The sequence below is a fragment of the Rhineura floridana genome, chromosome 3 (genome assembly GCF_030035675.1).
Source record: "Rhineura floridana isolate rRhiFlo1 chromosome 3, rRhiFlo1.hap2, whole genome shotgun sequence".
NCBI classification, from domain to species: domain Eukaryota; kingdom Metazoa; phylum Chordata; class Lepidosauria; order Squamata; family Rhineuridae; genus Rhineura; species Rhineura floridana.
Window position 1 is genome coordinate 13565921 of NC_084482.1, and position 18623 is coordinate 13584543.

Here is an 18623-nt window from a genome sequence, read left to right on the forward strand (position 1 = left end):
AGAGGGGGGAAATTGCATGCCATAAAGCCCAATGAAAAGAATACATTTCTGTGCTTTCTCAAGCGAAGGGGAAAGCGCCAAGGCGCGCTCTCACCGTTATTTTTTTTGCTGCTGCTTTGTCATTGGCTGTTTTGAAAAACTGCTGCGTTTTATTGGAGACGTGTCCATAACATTGACCTATAACATTGTTGCACATATTGTGCTTAAATGTTTTCCCCTCCCACTTTTTTGTCGAAGTTTTCCTTCAGGTCTGCAATCAGACTATATAAGGGGAGGCTGCCAGCGGCTTTTTCCATTCGAAAGGTTTTTGATATTTGAAGAGCTGTGAATATGTCTGGTCGTGGAAAAGGTGGGAAAGGTCTTGGGAAAGGAGGTGCTAAGCGCCACCGCAAGGTGTTGCGGGATAACATCCAGGGCATTACTAAGCCTGCTATCCGCCGCTTAGCTCGTCGTGGAGGAGTCAAGCGTATCTCTGGGCTGATCTATGAGGAGACTCGCGGTGTGCTGAAGGTTTTCCTGGAGAACGTCATCAGGGATGCCGTAACTTACACCGAGCACGCCAAGAGAAAGACCGTGACCGCCATGGATGTGGTATATGCCTTGAAGCGCCAAGGCCGTACCTTGTACGGATTTGGTGGTTAAATTGTCCTGAGCTGCATCAGTACTTTCAGCAGTTTAAAAAAGCTACCCAAAGGCCCTTTTAAGGGCCACCTACATTTTCAACAAAGGGCTGTTTTTGCTATTACAAGTTAGCTATGTATTCAGTTTCTGCTATTTGCAAATGTACTGTAGTTATTTTGTTGCAGCTGTTAAATGTTAAGTGCATTTTGCCTAGTCTCAAGAAAAGCAGATACCAGAACCCTTCCATGTTAAAACTAGTGAGGACTTGAGTTACTTTTGATTCCTGTCATGGTTTAAACTAGGCACATGCATAGATAGCATTTTATTTTCTTTGGAGATGCATCATCAAATGTGTAAAGAAGCATGCTAAGCACACGCATAAGGGTATATGAACTGGCATACAGTTCTAGTGCATTGGGTAGAAGGAGTCATTATAGTCTCCCTCATCTGTAAAATAAGGTGTCACAGGCAAGTGCTTTTACATTTTACCAGATAGCATAATCTTTTTTCAGAAGCTACATCACTGACACATGTGCTGAAGTTTAAATCACACCCATTCATACATGATCACCAGTAGAAGTTGATTCTTTCAGCACTTTTTTTGAATTTGTGGGTGGCTCTTAAAAGAGCCTTTTTGTGTTACACAGATGTTCTTGTTGCAGGGGGCAGGGGACAATTTTCTTCATTTGCCTTTGGGCTTGTGGCTCTCAGTCTTCTTAGGAAGTAACACAGCCTGGATATTGGGCAAGACCCCACCCTGGGCAATAGTGACTCCTCCCAACAGCTTGTTCAATTCCTCATCGTTACGAACCGCCAACTGGAGATGACGGGGGATTATCCTAGTTTTCTTGTTGTCCCGGGCAGCATTGCCAGCCAACTCCAGTATTTCAGCTGTAAGATACTCCAACACTGCAGCCAAGTATACAGGGGCTCCAGCACCAACTCGCTCAGCGTAATTCCCTTTACGGAGAAGGCGGTGGACACGGCCCACAGGAAACTGGAGTCCAGCTCGGGATGATCGGGATTTAGCCTTGGCTCTTGCCTTACCCCCTTGCTTGCCACGACCAGACATCGCAGCCCTGACTCAGCTCTACTCAGACACACAAGAAAAAATAAAATGGCAATTAAGAAAAAAAGAACAACCGGCGCCTTTTATTCCCTCCTTGCATAGGGAAGCATGATTAGTGATTGGTCAAATCTGTCACCAGCATTTTAGAGCCAATAAGAATACTATTTCTAAAGGTGACCAACTGGAATCGGAGGAGCAGTTTCTATCCAATAAAACCCCAGAGGTGACAGCACTCTAATTTGCATGTGCGTGCGCACTACTGACGATATAAAAAAGCTGTCTTCAGCCAATAGAAACGTCAAGCTTTGGAACCCTTCATTTGCATAGAGAGACTATAAATACAGGCGTGAGATGAGTTAGCCTTCTTCACACTTGGTTTTTTTCTTTTTGCTTGAAAGGGAAAGTAGTGAGTCTTCATCCAGGATGCCTGAGCCGGCTAAGTCTGCTCCCGCTCCCAAAAAGGGGTCAAAAAAGGCTGTAACTAAGACCCAGAAGAAGGGAGACAAGAAGCGCCGCAAGAGCAGGAAGGAGAGTTACTCCATCTACGTCTACAAGGTACTGAAGCAGGTTCACCCTGATACTGGCATCTCTTCCAAAGCGATGAGTATCATGAACTCTTTTGTGAATGATATCTTTGAGCGTATTGCTGGGGAGGCTTCTCGCTTGGCTCATTACAACAAGCGCTCCACCATCACTTCCCGGGAGATCCAGACGGCTGTGCGTCTTTTACTGCCTGGGGAATTGGCAAAGCATGCTGTCTCGGAGGGCACGAAGGCTGTCACCAAGTACACCAGCTCCAAGTAAGCAGACTATGCTGCTGAACAAGGCGACCGAGAACCCAAAGGCTCTTTTAAGAGCCACCCACTTTCTCATAAAAGAACTAGAGTCACTGTGTCCAAACTACAGTATTTTACTTTGAACAGTGGTGTTCTTTCTTCAATAAACTGATTTTAAAAGCATCTTTCCCAGGTTATCTTCTGCGTCTAAGCTCTTCTGTTACTGCTGCAACCTATCAAACTCATGCAACATTTCCTTTTTCCCGCCCACTCCATTACATCAGAGTTTCATAAATGGTTTTGCATCTATGCTCTTACAGGTATCATTTTGATGCGCAGAAATTTAACCTATTGTAAATTGGCTGGTTTAGATTAGTGTTGCCTGAGCTTTCTTCCCTCTCCTCTTTAAAATATTGCTCAATTTGAAACAAATGGCGATTGAAATAAATGGGACCTAGATATAAAGCACTTTTCAGCCTGCAGTACATTCTGCGGAGATGATGCAGCTAGTTAAAACACTTGCAACACATTTTAGGCCAGAGCAAAACACAGAATTCCTTAAATTGATGGGGAAATAAATACACCACCTTTTAACCTATATCCACTTCATCAATACTTGAGAAAATATACCAGAAATGACCTAGTCATTGAGAACGTGTTCACTGTTTTTAGTTCCTGATGCACTCATCACAGTATCGGCTCAGCAGGAGGCTTTAATCTAATGAAGCCTTGAGACAATGGGTGTTTTTCATCCGAGTCTCTTGTGGGTCACTTCCCTGGGCTTCAGAGATCCTTGCTAGATGAAAAAAGAAACTGGTGTAGGGTCCTCAATATAATTACTAGCAAAATGGCATGGGGTGGAGCTCACAATGTAACAAGTGCAAGCTGCCTCCATATTAGGAAGATATAATATGATTGATATAAAAGGGGCAGCGCGCTTCCTGTCCTCTTGCTGTTTTGCAGCTCCCTTGTTTGCCGTTCTGTATACCACCACCTAATGGGTATATAGAGTAATACAGAGTTGACTGAAATTTGGTCTGCAGTGGCCACTCTTATTATTGTGGCGCAGGGGACGGTTTCCAGCTCAGTATTTCCTTCATCATGTTGCTTGCTGCTTCTCTTCCCCTAGCTCTGTTACCTTTTCCAAGTTCGAGAGGGGCTGCTTCTCCAGGCTTGATAGGGGCTGGCCTCCCCTCCCCCAAGCATGCAGATATAGTGACCCGTGGGAAGGTATAAGCCTTTCTCTGACCCCACTACCAGCAGCGGCTGGTGCCCATTGAGGCTGGTGGGGCGGAAGACAGTAGTTGGAGTCGGAATCAATGAGAGGCTGAGCCAACTAACTGTAGTTTAGTCCCCATCCTCTTTTCTGCTGAGTTTTACCAGGGCAACACTGAGGAGGACAGGAAAGCCGACAAGCAGGGTTACCCACCTGGACTGATTGTAAATATGAAGGCAGGTGGGGTCTGGCTGAGGGCAGACTGAGGTTGGTGGGGCAGTGCCCCATTTGCCTTAACAGAGCAGCCTCCACTGCCCACTTCCCTTATGGGTTTCTTGTGTGGGAACACCCAGGTAGGTGCACGTTTGGACCTTCCTTTCCCTTTTTAGGAGGTTGTGAGCCTTACTGCAGCCTTCCCTAGCCTGGGGCCCTGCAGATGTTGTTGGACTCTAACTCCCATCATCCCCAGCTAGCATTGCCGGTGGTCAGGAATGATGGGAGTTGTAGTTCAGCAACATCGATTCAAGAGGGTCCTGATTAAGGAAGGCTGCTGCAATGCTTTACCCTGTCAAAACCTGTAAACTCCTTGAGGCCCCAGGATGTTGCTACTTGTGTTGTTCTTTGTATTGTACAAAGGCAAAGAAGACAGTTCCTAAATAGTACAAAAAAATAGGTGGACCTGTGAACAGTACAAAAGGTAATAAATGTAATTGAAAGCTATGACAGTACAATAGTATTCTTTTTATTGTGCTATGTACATTGGTGCAGTACAAATACAGCCCCTGCCCCCCCCCACTGGAAAGAGCTTTCCTGGGGACTGCAGATTAAAATAAGGGCATGGGTCTGTATGTGTTTCTTTTTTAGTTCATTTTTGTTGGATAAAAGTAAAGCTCTGGGAAAGGCCTGTAGCTCAGTGGTAGAGCATCTGCTTTGAATGCTGAAGGTCCAAAGAACAATCCCCAGCATCTCCAGGTAGGGCTGCAAGAGGCCCCTGCCAGAAGCTGTGGAGTCACTGCCAGTCTGTGCAGACAATACTCAGCTAGATGGAGCAATCACCTGTTGTCATCAATTGTTCCTTTGCAACCATGTATTCACCTGCTCCGCACCCAGCATCATATGTCATGGATAGGACTCTTCATTGTGCATTTGACTCATGGACAACCTTCACGCCATGGTTTGAGGGCCAGGGGGGAAATATAAGTGGGACATATGGATGGGAATGGATGCGTGTGTGTGTGTGTTATGTGCCTTCAAGTCGATTACGACATATGGCGACCCTATGAATCAGTGACCTCCAAGAGCATTTGTTATAAACCACCCTGTTCAGATCTTGTAAGTTCAGTCTGTGGCTTCCTTTATGGAATAAATCCATCTCTTGTTGGGTGTTCCTCTTTTTCTACTCCCTGTTGTTTTTCCCAGCATTACTGTCTTTTCTAGTGAATCATGTCTTCTCATGATGTGTCCAAAGTATGATAACCTCAGTTTCATCATTTTAGCTTCTAGTGACAGTTCTGGTTTAATTTGTTCTAACACCCAGGTATTTGTCTTTTTCGCAGTCCATGGTATGCGCAAAGCTCTCCTCCAGCACCACATTTCAAATGAGTTGATTTTTCTCTTACCCGCCTTTTTCACTGTCCAACTCTCACATCCATACATAGAGATCGGGAATACCATGGTCTGAATGATCCTGACTTTATTGTTCAGTGATACATGTTTGCATTTGAGGACCTTTCCTAGTTCTCTCACAGCTGCCCTCCCCAGTCCTAGCCTTCTTCTGATTTCTTGACTATTGTCTCTATTTTGGTTAATAACTGTGCCGAGGTATTGATAATCCTTGACAAGTTCAATGTCCTCATTGTCAACTGTAAAGTTACATAAATCTTCTGTTGTCATTACTTTAGTCTTTTTGACGTTCAGCTGTAGTCCTGCTTTTGTGCTTTCCTCTTTAACTTTCATCAGCATTCATTTCAAATCATTACTGCTTTCTGCTAGTAGTATGGTATCGTCTGCGTATCTTAAATTATTGATATTTCTCCCTCCAATTTTCACACCTCCTTTATCTTGGTCCAATCCCGCTTTCCGTATACGTTCTGCATATAGATTAAATAAATAGGGTGATAAAATACACTCCTGTCTCACACCCTTTCCGATGGGGAACCAGTCAGTTTCTCCATATTCTGTCCTTACAGTAGCCTCTTGTGCAGAATATAGGTTGCGCATCAGGACAATCAGATGCTGTGGCACCCCCATTTCTTTTAAAGCGTTCCATAGTTTTTCATGATCTACAGAGTCAAAGGCTTTGCTGTAATCTATAAAGCACAGGGTGATTTGCTTCTGAAATTCCTTGCTCTGTTCCATTATCCAATGTATGTTTGAGATATGATCTCTTGTACCTCTTCCCTTTCTAAATCCAGCTTGGACATCTGGCATTTCTTGTTCCATATATGATAAGAGCCTTTGTTGTAGAATCTTGAGCATTACTTTACTTGCATGGGATATGAAGGCAATAGTTCAATAATTACTGCATTCCCTGGGATCCCCTTTCTTTGGAATTGGGATGTATATGGAACGCTTCCAGTCTGTGGGCCATTTTTTTATTTTCCATATTTGTTGACAATTTTTGGTCAAAATTTGGACAGTCTCAGTAACTTGTAACAACTCTATTGGCATGCCATCTATTCTTGTTTCTTCCTAATATTTTAAGAGCAGCTTTCACCTCACATTCTAAAATTTCTGGTTCATCATACAGTTCCTTCATGAATGAATCTGCCATCCTTGCATCTCTTTTATAGAATTCTTCAGTGTATTGCTTCCATCTTCCTTTTATTTCATCTTGGTTAGTCAGTGCGCTCCCCTGTTGATTATTCCACATCCCTACTCTTGGTTTAAATTTCCCTTTAATTTCTCTAATATTTTGGAGTAGGGCTCTTGTTCTACCCTTTTTGTTGTCCTCTTCTATTTCTATACAATAACTATTGTAATAGTTCTCTTTGTCCCTATGTACTAGTCACTATATTATTGCATTTAGGGTTCCGACCGTGTTTCTAGCTCCTTTTGCTTTTGCTTTCCTTCTCTCTTTAACCATGTTAAGAGTTTCATCAGTCATCCATTGAGGGCTTTCTCTCTTTTTAACAAGAGGTATTGTCTTTTTGCATTCTTCCCTGATAATATCTCTGGTTTCAATCCAGAGTTCTTCTGGTTCTCTATCAACAAAGTTTGTTCCTGATTTGATCTTTATATTATTCAGGGATATTATTTAAATTGTATTTTGGCATTATGATTGCTTTGTTGTTGTTCTTTAGCTTTACTCTGATCTTCAATATTACCAGTTCATGATCTGTGCCGCAGTCTGCTCCTGGTCTTGTTTTCACAGAAAGTATGGAACTTCTCCAATTATATAATCAATTTGATTCCTATATTGACCATTTTTAAAATGAGAAAAATGAGACCTCCAAAATGAGAGGGAAGCAGCCAGAGCAGCGCAAGGGGGAGCAGCTAGGACAACGTGAGAGGGCACGGAGGGCACCTTGTGCAAGGGCCCCTTTACACCAGGTAGCAATACTTGAAACCTAGCTACTCTCTGCATCTGCCTTTAAAAGCCGCACATCAAGCCAAAATTGAGCAGATGTCATGGAAGGCACATGAATCAAGAAGCGAGATAAGTACTCTGTTGTCACTCTGCAACAAGAGCAGAACACACCCAGGAGGCCCCTGTCTCTACCCACCTACAAGTCCAGAGTCCCCTAGAGATTAAACTATATGATGACATTATCTACACAGTTGACACATTTTTTCATAGCAGGCAGATGCAATGATGAGGAAAAACTTCCAACTGCTAAATCACTCTTTGTCGTGTTCCTGTTTATAATACAGGAGCTCTGTCCGGGGGGGGGGGGGAGTTAGCAAGTTTAAGCAGACTAAGAGAACTATGAAATTGGTGAAAGTGCTATACAATGGAGTCTCTTTCCCCCCCCAGATACTACTTTATAATGCACTTTAAAAGTTGGGCAAGGCCCACAAAGCCACAAAGAAGATTTCAATGTGATAGAGAGCCAGTTCTGGGGTAGCGAGCAGAGTGTTGGATTAGGACCCTGGAGACCAGGGTTCAGATCTCCACTCAGCCACTGTGTGTCCTTGGACCAGTTACTGACGCTCAGCCTAACTTACCTCACAGGGTTGTTGTGAGGATAAAACGGAGAGGAGGAGAATCATGTATACTGCCCTGTAAGCCATTATTATTCTACTAATAAAAATATATAATGGAGGTTATTCTAACAGTGAACTTGACCTACCTTCACCCTGCTTGAGCAGAAATCCATTGCTCCAGCATGTGCAAGCACGCAGCCAGTGATTCTCCAAAACAAATGCAGCCCACTAGTCCTGAATGGTGGCCTGTCTGGGACTCGATCAGCTTGTTGGTGTGTGTGTGTTTGCTGCTGGAGAAAGCACCTGGCATGCCACAATAACTGGCAGCAGGTGAGCTATGATGCTTTGGTTGGTAGCCAATTGTGCTGCTCCAGCAATTAAAGCAGAAAGACTGCAGGTGGGTGGGAAGTGTAGGAACATGAAGATTTCCAAGTCCAGTGAAGGAGCATTGTGGCGCATTGTTTTGTTGTTTTCAGGTTGTAAACTACTCCAGCAGGAAGTTGGCAACAAAGGTAATTCCAGAATGAAATTTTAGCCAAGAGCTTGACAGGTTGGCTTGCACGAGGCTTCCTCTTTTTATCCTTGTGACAACCCTATCATGCTGGTTAGCTCTACGATAGGAGCAGGGAGCATGTGGTCCTCTAGCTGTTGTTGGTCTCCACCTCCCATCATGCTGGCTGTGGCTGATGGGAGGTGGAGTCTGACAACAGCTGGAGGGCCACAGGCTGCCCTATCCCTCAGCTAAGAGATAGCAACTAGGCCATGGTCACCCAGTGACCCTCAAGGCTAAGCAGCAATTTGAACAGGTCTCCCTGGTTCAATCCAGTACTCTGCTACAAGGGTAGCCAGCGTGGTGCCTTCCAGATGTTGGTGGACTACAACTTCTATGATTTCTGACCACTGGCTAGGGCTGATGGGAGTTGTAGTTCAACAATACCTGGAGAGCACTACACTGGCTAGCCCTGGTCTGCTACATGCACGCTGCTTGGCTTACCTCAATACTGTTTCCATCTGAGGAGCAGGTGCTGGTCACGCACATCAGCTTGGTTTTGTTTTCCTCCCCTAACTGTGGAGCCTCAGAGATGTGTGTTTCTTCACCACTGTCGTTTAAAAGGAAAGCTCTTGCTCTCAGTTGCCTAACAGAGCTTGCGCATTAGAGCAGAGGTGATGAACTGCCAGCCTGCAGGCCAGAGCTCCCCGCTCCAAGGATGCTTGCTAGCTTGCCAGACACCTACTGAATTTGGCAGTGGAGGCATCGGGAGTATCATAATCTGCTGCAGCAGCAGCGTTGGCAGCAGGAACAAGGGCAGTGCTGCTAATAACAAAAAGCTGAAAATGAAATCTAGCAGTCGTGGCCGGGAGAGTTCCTGCTCTGGGGTGTTTTCCTCCCTCTTTAAGGAGCATTTCATACCATCTGTTACTGGCTGCGGTGTTTTTCCATGCTCACCCAAGAGACCTACGTGCAACAGACTCTGAAAGACTCTTTTAATGCCTCCTGGCCGAAACTGGTCCTAGAAAATATTGTTTCGGTAGGGCTTTCCCCAGCGGAACTGTTGAAAATGGAGCTTAGCATGGCCAAGGCAATGGTGAAACGTCGCCTAGTGGACATAGACAACCAAGAGCTTTCTCTAGCAGCTTCAGGCCCATGCTCTCCTCGGGCTGTAGGTCTGGTCGTATCCCCCAGTAATGATGGGATGCGATACTTACACTGGCATACTGTCCCCAAATATAGGCGGGCCTACTCGTTGGCTCGCTTTGAAGCCCTACCCTCGAAATTATTGGAGGGTAGGTACAATAAGACCCCGAGAATGCTCAGGTACTGTCCCTGCGATACACATGAGGTGGAACCGGTTTTGCACGTTCTTTTTAAATGTAAATTTTATGAGGGAGTTAGAAGTGACCTTTTAATCCCTGTTCTTTCAAATATACCAGGTCTTCAGGGCTCTGACGAAGCAATTACCATGACAGTGGCTAAATACTTAAATCAGGCCATGATGATTTGGAAGGTCGTGAGTATTTATAATTGCGAATTTATAATTGCTAATTGTTTTTCTTATGTGTCCATTCCTGTATTCTGTGTGTTTGCGATGGTCTGTAGACTTTGCAATAAAGTATTATAGTACCCAGTAAATTTTTTTTAAAAAAGGGGGGGGGGAAGGAGCGTTTCTCGAGCACTTGGGAGGAGTGTTGGAGCGTATCAGAGGCCCCGGGCAACCCACCTCCTCTAATCTACTCTAATGATTCACAAGCACTCCAGGGAAGAGCAGAAGGGCACTATTTTCCTCCTCGTTGCGGGGCTGGCCAGGGCAGAGAGGTTCAAATCTCTCCGTCTAGCCCAGTGAGGAGATGAGGAGGAAACTATCCCCTGCTCCACTACTGACCAACCCAGATCAGTTGAGGAAGGCTCCTCTGTCCCCATCTGTGCATGCCTGTGTGTCTTCTTGCACTTGTGTGTGTGTGTGTGTGTGTGTGTGTGTGTGTGTGTGTGCCCGTGCGTGCATGCATGTGCTCTGATATGTGGTGTGTCATCCAGTGCACACATGAATGTGCAAGGGTCTGGGTGGCCACACCCCTTTTTGCCACACCCACTACTACTGATATATGCCCCCTGCGGAGGGATCGCAATGTGGTCCTCAGATTGAAAAAGGTTAGGCACATTAGAGCAGGTGTATAAAACTCATATGGGTCAGAAGACAGATATCCTTTTAAAAAGTAAGGAAAAAGATGTGTCCATACTTTTCCACCAAAATGTTTCTGCTGACTGGGTGACCTTGGGCCAGTCACTGTCTCTCAGCCTAACCCATCTCACAGGGTTGTTGTTGTAAGGATAAAATGAGGAGACAGAGAACCATGTATACCAACTTGAGCTCCTTGGAAGAAAGGTGAGATATCAATGTAATAAATAAATACATAAAACTGTTTTTCAGTTTGTGCTGATCCATGAGCTGCATGTGCCATGCCTCTAACAGCCACTGGACGTCTAAGCAATCATTCTGGCTTCTAAGAGTCGAACAGACATTTACTAAATCAAGCATATTTTTTGTAACCATAAGGCGGTGGTGGCAGAGCACACTTTCTACATGCAAATGGTCCCAGGTCCAATTCTGGCATACAATTGAGAAGGAACAGGTAGCAGGTATTGGGAAAGGCTTCTCTGTTCCTGACATTCTGGACTGAATGGACAAACGCTCTGTCCTGGTATAAGGCAGCTTCCTATGCATAAAAGCTACTAACCTGGGGCACAGTTAATTCTTCCTCTTTCCTTCCTCACTGGTAGAATATGATCCCATAATATACAGGCCACATCCATGCTACTGGATGCTTGTACATGCCTCTTATATGCTCACATACACACACAATTTTTTAAACTTATATTAAGTCATCTTCATGAAGTTTACAGACCTTATCACTGTAAGATGTTGATCCAACTAGGCTACTCTAACTTCAGAGGTGGGGAATTTGTGGTCTTTCCACTGTTGTTGGACTCCCAACTCTCATCAGCCCCAGCCCCCAGACCAAACAGTCAGGGGTGATAGGAGTTGTCCCTGCCTTAGTCGGATCTACACATAGGCTTCCCATATTGTAATGTCTATACACCCTGATGAGAGCTGGCAGAAAAGAGGTAGGGAAAGGGAAGAGAAAGGCTCCGTTGCAGCTGCGTTGCACAGTCTGGTGAACCATGCCCTCACAAAGCGTGGGTCAAAATGCAAAATAATCATGCCCAAGGTCATCATTATCTGGTTTGGAATAGAACCTAAGAACCTAAGAAGAGCCTGGTGGATAAGGCCCAGTGCCCCATCTAGTCCAGCATCCTGTTCCCACAGTGGCCAACCAGATGCCCCTGTGGGAAGCCTGCAAGCAGGACCTGGGTGCAACAGCACTCTCCCTGCTTGTGATTCCCCCGTAACTGGTATTCAGAGACATACTACCTCTGACAGCAGAGGCAGAGCATAGCCATCGTGGGCAGAAATCTGCCTGACTTGATTAGGGCACTGATATATAAACAGAGTGCCCTTTCCCTTTGTCCAGGTCAAGAGATTGTTCTCAGGAGGGTTCACATGCCCACAACTAATGATTAAAGGATATCCTCCTGAAATGGATGGATGGACCGTCCTCCGGTAAAGTCAAAAGGACATGCAATATGTGAGAAGGGGTTGTGTGATGCACAGGAAGGGTAAGCCACTTCAGCAGCATTGTCAACGAAAGGAACAAAAAAGATACTGATCTGCATAACATTTCCATATGCTTACGCATAGCTGCAAATTTACAAATAATAACTGTTATTTAAATAGAAAGACAATGCGTCACATGATAATGGGGAAGACTGTGAGCAGGTGACTTGTGAGCCTATTCAATCTTTCTGTTGATAGGCAACTTCAAGGCCTCTCTTGCTCCCCCTTCTTTGCGTTCTTCATCTTTAATTGGGACCTGGACCAAACTTTCCATCAAACGGAGGGCTGTTCTCTGGCTGCTCTTCACATAAAGGACGGTCCTCTGTGAAGGAGGATAACAAAAGTCCCACGGCGATTGGCAAATGGCGACGGGGGCAGGACTGTGAAATCCAGAAGCCCCTTGTCATGGTCTGGTACATCTGCAGTGGATACAGATTCAGACGGATCCATTGTTAAAGGCTATATTTTGGAAGACAATCTTACTTGGTCACGAGTGATCGCCAAGAAGAAGAAGATACTGTGGAGAGCATTCGTGGTCCTGCTATAATGTGTTTCAATTTGGGTTGAAGTCCCTGAGAGACTCTTTAAAAAAAATCCCCAAGGGAAAGAAGCAGGGCTGGCTCTAACGTTAGGCAAAATGAGGCACCCATCTCAACTGGCAGTGGCAGCAGCCCCTTGCCTGTTTCTCCTACTATCCCCTGGCCATTTCCCCCTTTTGGAGGATGGAGTTGCATGCCCCCCAGCATGTCTTTGCTCCCCTGTTGTCTCAAGTGTTGTAGATGCCAATGTCTCATCACCAGTGCTCAGTAACGATGCAACTGCCCGTCCAGTCGGCTTCTGTACGTGGAATGTGAGGGGGCGCCATCTTTGCCTCTCAGGCAGCAAAATGTCCTGGGCCAGCCCTGAAAGTGAGAATGCTTGAAAGATACACCCTGCTTGTCCCAAGTATTCCTCTGGTTCAGTTCAGCTGTCTGTCCACTGGAGGGCACTGTGCCACTTCAGAAACCATCAAAACTTTAATTCAGGAATGACTCTTCTTGTCCTCTAGGGCAAAGGGCTCAACGAACTCCAGTGGTCCATCATGTTTCACAGATAAATTGCTGAGTTTGGTCAATGCTGCTGAGTCCAATCATCATCAAGCAGCATCTGGATGGACATAAGCAGCATTGTGCATGCATATAAAACCTATGAACCAAAGCAACCCAAATTATGTGCCCAGAAGTATGTGGCCTGCATAAAGCATGTAAATTTTCATAATTTATTCTGTTTTCAGGTATGGGGCGAAGCAAAGAGATACATGGACCACTAAAGCCTCCCCCCTCCTCTTGTTCCTCAGACAGTTGGGAACTCTATTCAGCCCTGTTCTGGCACCTCAGATTTCAGTCAACATTCCTCATACATTTTCAGGCCTAAACTTGCAGCCACCATAAGGTCTGGAAACTTGCTTTTAAGAAGCAAAAAAAAAAAAAAACCTTAGATTTTCAGAATGTTGGATTCTGCACCCAGTATAAAGTTTGACAAACATACAGAATTGCAGACTATCCACAACTAAAGCACAAGTGAAGTGGAACTAAGATCACTTCCTAGGAACTGTCAGAGCTAGTAGCCACCTTCCCACCCCTGCAACCCTATTGTTCTAACAGCGCAATCCTATAAATGTCTACCCCAAAGGAAGCCCCACTGAGTTAAATGAGACTTTCTCTGGTTGTGTATGTAATTGTGTAGGATTGCAGACGAAGAGCTTGTTCTTGCTTCCTTGCCACCACTCTATAGCAAAAAAGCTGCTAGGAGCTGTGCTTCCATCTCCTCGTCCAGGATGATTAGCAGCAAATTAACTCCCCTTCCTCTTTGGTTTCCCATTCCCCACGACCTCTTCAAATCCTTTTCAGAGTGCAGGGGAGCAGAAAATTGGCCTGCTCAATAGATTGGCGTGCCATCTGCTTCTGCCTTCATGGCCAGGTAACTACATGCTTAGGCTGCTGCCAAGGATGATACTTGGACATATTAGGGCCTATCAAGGTTAGCGTGGCATACAGTCTCCGACAGTTGCCAATACTTTTGCAACCAGTAAAAGTATTCCACAAAATAGCAAAAACAGCCTGGTCTGCTCCTGTACCTTTAAGAGCAACCTGATCTCCAGACTTTAGCGGAGCAGGCAGGGGATGCTTACCTCCATCTCATGAAAAACTCCAGCTCCTGGTTTCTGCAGCTCAAACTACCCTTAAAGGCTGTTTTTGTTGTTTTGCCGACCACTAGCAAATGCCTTCCCTTTTGTTGCTGCTCCTGGCACTCAAGTGGGTGCTGTACAGCAGAGGGGATTGACTAAAACAGCCTTGCGGGAATGGCCTTGCGATTCCATCTTGCTGGGGGACAACGGGCTACTTCCTTCGGGGGTGAGGAACCTGCTGGTCTCTTACCAAGGAACCTACAGAATCCTGGGGCTGGTCCTGTCTCTGTCCCTTCTATGTGCTACTCTGGCTTTGATCCTTCTTTAATTAATGTCTCATACTTAGTGGCTCTTGGTTCTTCTGAATTTAGGAGACTGACATATCCCTAAGGCCAGAACCTGATAGGAAAGGAGATATCTACAGGACCACTGCTAGAGGGGTGGTCAGGGGGTCCTGAGCCCCAGGTCTTTTCCCCCGGGCCTCAGATCTCCTGCCTCCTTCTCCCCTTATTCATTCATTCATTTTTGTTAAATTGCTTACAAGGCTGCGGGGCACAGTGGGTACAGCGCTCAGACACTATGGTGCAAAGCGGTATATAGGTGGTAAAAAGATATAAATGAGCAACGTGGATGAGTTCCCAGACACGCTAGGATATGCAAAATGTATGCAAATTTGTGTCATGAACCTGTGCCCCAAGTCTTTTTTTAGTGCCTAGCAACGCCCCTGGCTCTCTGAAGGGACTTGAATTAGAAAATGGGAAGTAGAAGCGGCCTAATCTTGTAACAATAGCTCAGTGTGGAGTAACCTCTTTCCCAAGCTGCTGCAGACAGTGGAAGTTTGAGAGGCCTTCTTGAGGCTCGCTTCCGTCTGAAGATGCCGCAGGAGCCTCATGGCATCTTTATTTTGTTCTTTTATTTCAGTTTGGGGGGAAAGATTTTTTTCCCCTTCTTTCTTATGGGAACATGGTTACTGGTGGTAGAGCAATCTGCAGCCAAGACAGAGGAAAGGAAGAGGCTGCCTGGTAAATGCAGACAATTTGTAAAGTGTCTGACTCTGGGCTTCCCTTGTGACCTCTGAATAACAAACCTGCAAAAAATTTCCCCTTCTGGTTAGATTTCCTCCTTGGTAAAGAATATGTACAGTACTTAGATTATTGGGAGGGTTAATAAATCCCACTCCTCTGGACTCCCCCTGATTTTAGTCAAACCAACTCCCCTTGTAAAAACAGCAATTAAGGGGGCAGTTCAAAAGATCGCCAACCCAGCTGTGCACCTCCTTATCATTCAAGCATTGACAGTCTTCAGCATATATTTAAAGTGTATCCAATGCAAGTTTATAGCACATGACTTCCCCCAAAGAATCATGGGAACTGTAGTTTGTTGAGGGTGCATGGAATGTGTAACTCTGTGAGGGGGGAAACACGGCTCCCAGGATTCTTTGGGGGATGTCATGTGCTTTAAAAGTTCGTTGGATGTGCTTTAATTGTATGGCGCAGAGCTGCTAACTCAAACAATTAAAACCACAGGGCTGAGCGTAAGCTACTGTCTTGTGCATGCTCAGCAACAGAATTCAACCTCCTGAGAATATTGGCTGAGAATATTTTGAAAAAGTTTTATTTTAAGATGTTTTTAAGTCTTTTGTTTTTAAGATGTTTTGAAGTGTTTTCAGTGTTTTTGTTTGCCGCTCTGGGCTCCTTTTAGGAGGAAGGGTCAGCTATAAATTAAATTAAATAAATAAAATCTAAAGAACACCCCCCCTACACACACACACGGTAAGACTATTCTGTTGAGAGTCTAAATTTATTAAACTGTACCATGTGAAAACTCCTCACAACTGGTCAACCTGAAGAAGGAATTGGACACTGGTGGTGGAGGAGAAAACAGAGAGATGCAGGGACTTTCTGTCTTCTACAACCCTCTTGCCTCCTTTCTCCTTCCTTACAGCAGAAAGGAGCCTCTCTTCCCATCTATTTCAACCTCCTGTCCTGGCTGCCTCTTTGTCTCTACTCAGTCTGCTTCAGAATTCTCTAGAGTTACTGCTCAGACCAGAGACTGTCAACTGGTGGCCTGTATGTCACAATGGCCTCCGACCCCCCCCCCCACATTTCTCCAGCATCTCTCAGTTCAGAAGTGGTTTCTTGCTGCCTCAACTCAAGCAACATCACTTAGCTCACCCACACTACACCCCACCAATCTTCCTCCTTTGTGGTGCTGAGAGAGACACCTTCAGAGGACCCAACAGAGCTTGGAAAGCGGAGGGGTGGGTGTCCCAGCTCATGTGCCTCTCAAGTGAGCTTCCACCCTGCACCACTGCCGAAGCAAGTTCTCAGGAAACAGCAGCAGCTGAATAGAGCACATCTCATCTGAATCCTGCCCCTGACTCGAGGCAGGCTTCCCACAGCACTGAGGCTGCTGAGCTATAGTCCTCCTGGGGAAGGGACCAGAGCCCTGTGGTAGAGCTTGCAGAAGGCTCCTAGTTATTTTCCTTAGATCAGGGCTGGGGCAGCTGGGGCCCTTCCAGATGTTATTGGACTCTTTAATTCCGATCATCCCTCACCACTCTGAGTGGGGTTGATGAGAGTCAATGTCCAACAACACCTGGAGGGCCACAGGTCCCCCATCCCTGCTTCAAGTCATGGCTTCTCAAATGCTCAAATTCTCAAATTCCCAAGGGAATAAGCTTTTGACCCTCAGCTACCTTAGTGAGTAGCTAGTGTACAGAGGTGCCCACGAGGTCTTGGTACACATTCCCAGGCAACCATTTTGTGAAGTTCCTTTTTCACCCAAGCCTTTGACTGGGGTGCAACTCTACTCTACTTTAACCACAAAGAGCTCTTCTCCACCAAGCTAGTGCAGTAAACATGAGGAGGACTCCATTGATAAGACCCCCCCCCAAAAAATAATGGAATGAATACAAAAAGAAGAGATGATAATGCAGCGAGGCTCAGTAAACTGACCTCAAAAACACAGCTCCTGGATATCTGTCTGAGTTCACTGTCTGTCAGGCCCACAGCATCCCACATCTTGCACGTCCACATGCAGATTTTGATGAGATCCCGAAGGCTCCTGGTTTCTTATCTGCAGAAGCAAAGCCTTCCCCACCCTCTGAGATTAGAGAGACATTCAACTGTCTTCCAACTGCTCTGATACAGAGCATTGCCTTAGAGTTCCAAGAGGGTAGAGTAGGGGGAGGCAGGCAGAGAGCGTAGCTTGGTGTGAATAAACCTCTCCCTTGCATTTTTAGATGTGACAACTTGGATCAGCAAGCCCAGATGAAGTGTTCCCACCTGAGGGCAAGTTCACACATTGCCTGCTTTCGTCACTTGATGGCTATGATATCTTTGTCAATTAAAATGCATTCAATCAATCAGTCAATCAAATCTGCATGTAACTCTTGAAGAAACAAACACACTTTTGCTTTGTTTTGCTTTTTAGACAGAGCATATGTCACAGCAGGGGCCATCTCAGAAGGGAAAAGATTTTGCAGCCTGAGGCAAAGGACAAGATGGTGCCCCCCCCCACACTCCTGGGGTGGGGACTATTTGGGCCCCACTTCAGGCAGCAAAACGGTGCAAGCACTGCCAAGTGATCATGTGTACTCTGGGTGGGGAGGGGGGATGGCTGAACATATGAAATTAGCCGTGTTAGCCGTTGATTGCCTCTAACTGTCTCATTAGCTGCCACTTGCAGGCAGCCAAGGAAATACGGTGATTTTGATGATGTCACAAAAGGCATCCCAACTATATCTTATCAGGAAGACACAGAGGGAGATATGAGTCAGAGGTGCCCACATTTCATTTGTAATTCCTTCATGTGAAAATAACAATCAGAGTGGCTTATAATAAAAAAAGGCAATATAATAACCCATTCACTGAAAACAACAATGACAAGAGGCAAGCATATAAAATGACAAGACTTCAACGGAACATCATTAAGTAGTAGCTTGTTAATTAAATGCTGTCCTGAAGGGTAAGATCAACAAAGCGGGATCCTAGCACACCTCCCCTGGGAAAGGAGTTCCACAGCCGTGGCAGCAGCATCTCAGGTAAGGTCCTGTCTCAACCCGTCTACTTGATGATATTTATTTATTTATTTATTTATTGCACTTGTATACCGCCCCATAGCCGAAGCTCCCTGGGCGGTGTACAGCAACCAAAAATATTAAAACAAATATACAATTTAAAACACATTTTAAAAACAATTTAAAACACAATTTTAAAATTTAAAACAATATAAAAACAATTTAAAACACATGCTTCGCAAGTCATTTTCCATAACATGCTGGCCAGGCACCAAGCAGAGACAGGGAACCTGAGATTTTGCTAGGCTATAACTCCCATCACCCCTGACCTTTGACCCAGCGCTGATGGGAGTTGTTATTCCACATATGTATAAACCACTGGACAACCTGAAGCCATCGAAGCAGTGCACAAGATAAAAATGAAATAAAACACAA

The 18623-nt window shown here is 45.3% G+C and overlaps 3 protein-coding genes across 3 annotated transcripts; 2 read left to right on the forward strand and 1 right to left on the reverse strand.

Moving 5' to 3' along the window:
* The first annotated feature begins 276 nt into the window (after positions 1-276).
* Positions 277-711, forward strand: LOC133379388 (histone H4). Its single transcript, XM_061614531.1, has one exon. It carries the CDS (start codon positions 331-333, stop codon positions 640-642), a length of 312 nt encoding a protein of 103 aa, XP_061470515.1. The 5' UTR covers positions 277-330; the 3' UTR covers positions 643-711.
* A 94-nt stretch (positions 712-805) lies between these two features.
* On the forward strand, positions 806-2551 carry LOC133379386 (histone H2B 5-like). The gene has a single exon (XM_061614528.1). The coding sequence runs from the start codon at positions 2114-2116 to the stop codon at positions 2492-2494; it is 381 nt and encodes a 126-aa protein (XP_061470512.1). The 5' UTR covers positions 806-2113; the 3' UTR covers positions 2495-2551.
* Positions 1022-1735, reverse strand: LOC133379385 (histone H2A type 2-B). Its single transcript, XM_061614527.1, has one exon. The coding sequence runs from the start codon at positions 1691-1693 to the stop codon at positions 1304-1306; it is 390 nt and encodes a 129-aa protein (XP_061470511.1). The 5' UTR covers positions 1694-1735; the 3' UTR covers positions 1022-1303.
* Positions 2552-18623: the final 16072 nt, after the last annotated feature.

Bases quoted from the DNA above. Each gene is read 5' to 3' on its own strand.
- LOC133379388 (XM_061614531.1), top strand. From the start codon at position 331: ATGTCTGGTCGTGGAAAAGGTGGGAAAGGTCTTGGGAAAGGAGGTGCT.
- LOC133379385 (XM_061614527.1), bottom strand. From the start codon at position 1,693: ATGTCTGGTCGTGGCAAGCAAGGGGGTAAGGCAAGAGCCAAGGCTAAA.
- LOC133379386 (XM_061614528.1), top strand. From the start codon at position 2,114: ATGCCTGAGCCGGCTAAGTCTGCTCCCGCTCCCAAAAAGGGGTCAAAA.